We start from the raw sequence: 6,627 nt of genomic DNA, 5'->3' as shown, positions 1-6,627 counted from the left end.
AAAACATAAATAAATAAATAAATAAATAAATAAATAAATAAATAAAATGGAAAAAAAAGAAGAAAAAGGTTATTACATGTCCCAACCCGCAGGATTCGTAGGCAGGAAAAGAGAAGGGCTGAGGATTGAAATGAGGGGTTTGAGACAACTTGACGCTAGTGTATGCTTCTTTATTTTTCCTTTTCCTTTCTTTTACTTTTCCCTGTCTTTCTTACTTCCCTGGCCTTCTCTCTGCTCCTCTCGCAGCACTCTCCTCTCTCATGGTTCTCCTCTTAAATCTCTTTTCTTCTCCCCTCTCTCCTGTTTTCTTCTCTTATACCCTCGTAGCTCCTCCCCCCGTACCTCCCAGTCTCATGTGATTTACAGGAAAAACCTGTGGTTCTCCAAAAGCGAAACAGTAAATCGAAACCTAACTCATCGAGCACATGCACAACATGGTGCATGCTCCAGGCGGTTCCGGACATCTCCCCATTTTTTCTTTTAAATGAGACACCTGGCCTGTCTTAGGTTGGCACATCCCATGACCAGTCTTACCCATCATTGCTAATCCGGCGCACTTGGTCTGGACTGCTGTCTTAGGTTGGTCTGGATGGGCTACGCTCTTACCAATCTTTGGCTTACAGGTTCTCTAAGACTAAGGTGACCCATCCAGGTGCCACTGGGGAGTCCTGGTCAAGTACCATGGTGCCAAGTACTTGCCTGACCGCAATAGCCCAATAGTTCTTTGTTTCGCTTCCGTAGCCGACAGAGAAACCATACACTGAAGGCACAAACAGCCAAGAGCTAAGGCTACCACCCTGCCCCAAGCTTGCAACTCTGGGAGGAGTCCTTTAAACCAGGCAATGAGACCCTCACCCCTAACAGGGGTAACACAAATAAAACGGTACAAAGGGTTACAAGGTATGTGAGCAGTTAACAAAAGTGTGTCTATCCCTTTTTACATTAGAGCTATCTGCTGACCAAGCACAAAAAGTCCATTTCGCAAATGTCCATTCATATCTTACTGTGTTGACAACACAGAAGCAACACCAGCAGCTAAATTGTCCATAGTGTCCGTATTTGCAGCAGCTTGAGTGGCAGCAACGGTGGCAACAGCCGCAGCCACAGCCGCAGCCACCACTATTGAAACGGCGACAATAGCTGCAGTGATGCTAAAATCACGTCTCCTCCTAGGTAGAACAGGGGAAAGGTGTGCAGAAACAACCATAGGCATGATTAAAGTAGAAGGTAGACGAACGATCACCGCCCTCTCCGCACTCCGGGCCCAGCAGGCAGAGAGGGCGCAGGTCTCCGCTGAACAGTTCAACACAATGGCATTTCCTGCATTATTGGAGAGGACAAGAAAGAAGGGAGGGGACAAACAGACAGCAGCAGACAAACTCTCCGACCCATTATTCTGGACACTAATGGATTGTTCAAAGGTACTGTTTGCAGAATAAGTGCCATTATATAATTTCACCTCACCCTGGCCCACCAGGGCAAAAGGGCGCCAGTCCAGACATGAACGATTATTACATACACAAATATCCTAACAAAGTCTCACATAATCATACAAACTAGCCCGAGCTTTCCAGGGCCTAATAGCTTCCTAACACCACTTATTAGCATTTTCAAAATGCAAGCTGTCTAACTATCGGTAGGGAGGCATCAGTGTTACCTAGAATTCGGCCAGCTGCAGTCATCAATCTTGCTAGGAACTCCGCATATGGTTCTGTTGACCCTTGAATGACCTTTGTTAATTGAATGTTGGCTCCTCCCCTGTCTCCTATTGCCTTATTCCAATTGGCACTATCGACCTGATCCTGCTCCAGAAACCACTTACTAGTGATACTAAGGGTCTCTACAAATCTTTTAAGAAGTTTTCTTACTAAGAGGAACCCCAAACTTTTTTAGGAGAGCTTCCAGGGAAATAACTAATAGCCCGTTGGAGATTGAATTTCCCATGAATCCCAGCTACCTTACCTTACTTTACTTTACTTGCTGGCTCACCATAGCTGGTCCTTCAGCGGTTCCTTCATTCTTTTTTGTGCCCCACGTTGGGCGCCACCTGTCCCGACCCGCAGCATTCGTAGGCACGAAAAGAGAAGGGCTGAGGATTGAAATGAGGGGCTTGAGACAACTTGATGCTAGCGCATGCTTCTTTATTTTTCCTTTTCCTTTCTTTTACTTTTCCATGTCTTTCTTTTCCCTATCTTTCTTACTTCCCTGGCCTTCTCTCTGCTCCTCTCGCAGCACTCTCCTCTCTCATGGTTCTCCTCTTAAATCTCTTTTCTTCTCCCCTCTCTCCCATGTTCTCCTCTTATACCCTCGTAGCTCCTCCCCCCATACCTCCCAGTCTCATGTGATTTACAGGAAAAACCTGTGGTTCTCCGAAAGCGAAACAGTAAATCGAAACCTAACTCATCGAGCACATGCGCAACATGGCGCATGCTCCAGGTGGCTCCGGACAATTACAAAATTTAAAAAGGGGAGCTATTTTGTTTAGAACAAAAGAGAATATATACTTGTAGGCAGCACTGGTATTTTCAAGCAGAAACAGTAAGATAATTCATTAAAATGATAAAGTACAACCAATAGTCATTCCCCAAGCATAAATCTGTCCTCATGTAACTGTGCAGATGTACAACATGTAAAGAAGTATTTTCCACAGTCATAAAATTAGTGACTTAAAATTTTGTCTCCTCATAAGATCATTTCTGACTCAGTGATCATATTCGGTCAATCTATTTGTTCAATTTTGCTTTTCAATGTAGATTCCACTGGGAGATATATTTGATAATCAAGTTTTGCCAGTGACTATGTTAGCTATTCTGGAGATCTAGCTGAATAAGACAATAAAACCAGAAGAGCAGTTGTAAAATACAGTAGCCCCCCACCCCCCAAAAAGTGTCTCTGGTTCATAGTTTTTTGTTGATTTTGATTTTCACTTTCTTATAGTTATTCATTTTCCTGGTCCCTTATTTAAGTTTTCTAGATTCCTGCTATGAGTGAGACCATCTGGTATTTTTCTTTTTCTTTCTGGCTTATTTCGTTGAGCATGATCCCTTCCAGTGCCATCCATGTTGCTGCAAATTGCATGTGTTTATCTTTTTTGAATGCTGAGTAATATTCCATGGTATATATGTACCACATCTTCTTGATCCAGTCATCTATTTTTGGGCATTTGGGGTGGGAGGGGAGGGATTGGGGTCAGAATGGGGGGGTTGCAATTGTATGGGGAATATAAAAATAAAATTTATCATTAAAAAAAGAAAGTATATATATAAAAAAATAAATAAATAAAAACAAAATTGCATTTTTTTTCCTTCCAGTAATGAAAACAATTAAAAAAGACAGCATGAGCTTAGAGATGTCTGTACCTTGGAGCAAATGACATATTTGTTACTTTAGTGAAAGTCTAGAAGACACTAGTTTTGAATAATAGCTTATTTATTATGCTTTTAAAAATAAAAAAAAAAATCTTTCTCAATCTGTTACATATCTTTTCAGATGTTCCAAATACTGTAACCCTCTAATTTTTGTATTCAAAGAATCTTCTCTACTTGTACAGACATGCATTGTCCATTGGCTGTTCAAATCTGACTCAGTATAAATGGATTTTTCTTGTTTTTACAATAAATATTTTAATATCCATTAATGTGAGGTTATTCATTTTTTATTATAAATCAAATACTGTCTGAAAATAAGGGGTTTAATTTATAGCAAAATGTTAATGCCGTAAATAATCTATTTGGAATGTGGTATTGGAATTAAATTCAGTTAAACCAAACTAAAAACTTAAATTTGTATTGTCATGACAAAAATTGAACCATAAGAGTAAATTCAATAAATAATTCATCAGAATGAAGAAAACTTTCTTAAATTTCCACACAAACATTAATTAATTAATTAATTAATTTTTAAAGAGATGGAAAAGATTAGTGTGCATGTCTTCAACAATGATTTTGCACAGATATGGATATAGAAAAAACAACTGCATTGCTATATCGAATGATGTACTATATGTCATGAATAAGAGTTACATATTTTCATTTGAAGAGTACATCATATTTGTGACTGGATTATTAGCTATATTACAATAAAAACTGAAATATCAATGGAAGTTTATATAGGGATTTATAATATTAATTTGTAAATATATTTTTTATCTCTTAAAGTTGTATTATACCACAAAAATTCATTGCCTTTTATACATTGTCCTCTTTTTAGAAGTCATAATAAAAAATGTTAATTAAAAAAAATAAAATAAAATACAGTAGCATATTAAGCTTTTGATTCCCTGGACATCCCCTCCTAATAAGTGCATTTCCAGCTGAATGACCTGGCTGTGAGATAAGAACGCAGGCTGTCTCACCCGTATGTCCTCCTTTTAGAAAGTTTCCAATAACCTAGATGACTGACCATACTTTTCCATTTTCGTCCTCATTGCCACTCTGTTTTAAATGCACCAATCAAGTAAACATTCAAAACCCTAGGCATTCTGTCCTTGGGTCCCCCCAAAGGAAATGCTTCCTGGTCCTGTGCCCTGGATATGCCATGTACTCTCTCGGGTCTGTGAACAATAGAATTTACTTTTTGCATTCTTGTTTTAAATCTCTGATGATTGTTGCTGAGCTGTTTCTTGCAATCATGTTAAGAACAAGAAGGGCTCCTCCTGCTACAGCAGCTTGGTTCTGGACAGAGATACTTTTGCCGGGACATGGCACAGGCCCAGTAGCATCATTGTCAAAAGGCTGAGGCTTAAGTAGAACAATGATAGAGTTCGTATCAGGATGATATAGCTGGATACAGGATGAGCAGTTTTGATATTGGTATGAAACAATGATGGACTCAAAATGAAAAATGTGGCAATTTTTTTTGTTTACAATGAAATGAGGTAATTGCCTTAGTAAAACTAGTTATTATTGTCTCAGGTAAACTTGGGGAAATTACTTGGCATGATTTATTTCATTGAAAAATAAGATATATTTAGGAAATCAAAGTTGTTCATGTAAGATACGAAAATTTCCAAGTGTTTTTGGTCTGTATTTGGGGAAAAACAAAAATTTGGAATAAAAATGGACAAAGGAAAAACTTTCTATGTATTAAACAGAGCAGAAATTTAATGACATGAGTTACCGAAACTGAACAGAAAAGTTGAATTCCAAGAAATGGAAAGAACAGGAAGCATATAAATAAAGAGAAAAAGTTGTACTTCTCCAATCTGATAATAGAAAAGGTATTTTTGGCTCTGAGACTGAGTTCTATAATCATGAACACTGCTTTAGCTGAGGATAATTGGCCTTTCTACAGCTGTTATCCAAGGAATCTTTCCAAGGCCCTCTTTATGTCTTTGTTCCTCAGACTATAGATGAAGGGGTTCAGCATGGGCGTGACCACAGTGTACATCACTGAAGCTATTGCACTTGAGTGTGAGTTGTATGTAGCGGCAGAACTAAAGTACACTCCTAGGACCGTACAGTAGAATAAGGAGACAACTGAGAGGTGAGAGGCACAGGTGGAAAATGCTTTATACTTCCCTTTAGTTGAAGAGATTCCATATATGGAGGAAACAATCTTAAAATATGAGTAAAGGATACCAGAAAGGGAGACACCACCCAGCAACCCAGCTGCAAAATACATCACCAGGTCATTAATAAAGGTGTCAGAACAAGCAAGTTGGACCACCTGTTTGATTTCACAAAAAAAGTGAGGAATTTCCAAGTTTGTGCAGAATGACAGCCACAACACCATTAAGCTTTGTAACAAGGAATTCAGGATATTCATGATCCAGGATAGCAAAACCAGCAGTCCACAGTTCCAGGGCTTCATGATGATCATGTACTGCAAGGGGTGGCAGATGGCCACAAAGCGGTCATAGGCCATCACAGCCAGGAGAGAGTTGTCTAATCCAGCAAAGAGCAGGAAGAAGTATATCTGGGTGATACAACCATCATAGGTAATGACTTTGCTCTGTGTCCTGATGTTCTGTAGCATCTTAGGAACTGTGGTGGAGGTGAAGCAGATGTCTACCAAGGACAGGTTGGAGAGGAAGAAGTACATGGGTGTGTGGAGGTGAGAGTGTAGGCTGACAGCCAGGATGATGAGCAGATTTCCAAACACAGTGATCATGTACATGGAGAGGAAAAGCACAAATAGGAGGGGCTGCAATTCTGGCTCCTTTGATAACCCGAGAAGAAGAAATTCTGAAATTTGTGTATCATTCCTTGGCTCCATATTGTGAAGGTGCCTACCAAAAAGTGAAAAATAGCACCCAGTTTTCCTTACAAGGAGCATATAAACACAGTTGAAATTTTGCAAGTTATATTTTCCATTAAAAAAATCAATATCCATATCAATATCCACATAATTCGTGTATGGATCCCCATGGCATCTGTATTTAAGAATTCCTTCCCCACAAGGTCATATATATTCCACACATATATATTCCACACTTTTAATGAGAAATTCTATCATGTGTTTGGAAACATGTAAATTGAGAATTGGCTAACTTCTAGACAAAGTGTATAGTGTACTAAGAAGTCCCTATAGTTCAATGTTGTGAAGAAATATAAGTAAATAAAAAAATCATATGAATTATCAGATGGTGGATGGTGCTATGAAGAAAATGAAAACAAGTAACAAGTA

General features: G+C 38.9%; 1 protein-coding gene across 1 annotated transcript; it reads right to left on the bottom strand.

Annotated features, from left to right (window-relative positions):
* Window positions 1-5,295: 5,295 nt before the first annotated feature.
* LOC119239985 (olfactory receptor 7A17-like) lies at window positions 5,296-6,216 on the bottom strand. Its single transcript, XM_037504360.1, has one exon. It carries the CDS (start codon window positions 6,214-6,216, stop codon window positions 5,296-5,298), a length of 921 nt encoding a protein of 306 aa, XP_037360257.1.
* Between the last annotated feature and the right edge of the window lie 411 nt (window positions 6,217-6,627).

Source organism: Talpa occidentalis, unplaced genomic scaffold, assembly GCF_014898055.3.
Source record: "Talpa occidentalis isolate TD23 unplaced genomic scaffold, MPIMG_talOcc4v2.1 talOcc4.12, whole genome shotgun sequence".
In the NCBI taxonomy this organism is placed as follows: Eukaryota; Metazoa; Chordata; class Mammalia; order Eulipotyphla; family Talpidae; genus Talpa; species Talpa occidentalis.
The sequence above is the reverse complement of the archived record's forward strand: the minus strand, read 5'-3'. Positions and strand labels throughout refer to the sequence as shown.

What these genes read in the sequence shown, in the direction of transcription:
- LOC119239985 (XM_037504360.1), bottom strand. Translation starts at nt 6,216, where the DNA reads ATGGAGCCAAGGAATGATACACAAATTTCAGAATTTCTTCTTCTCGGG.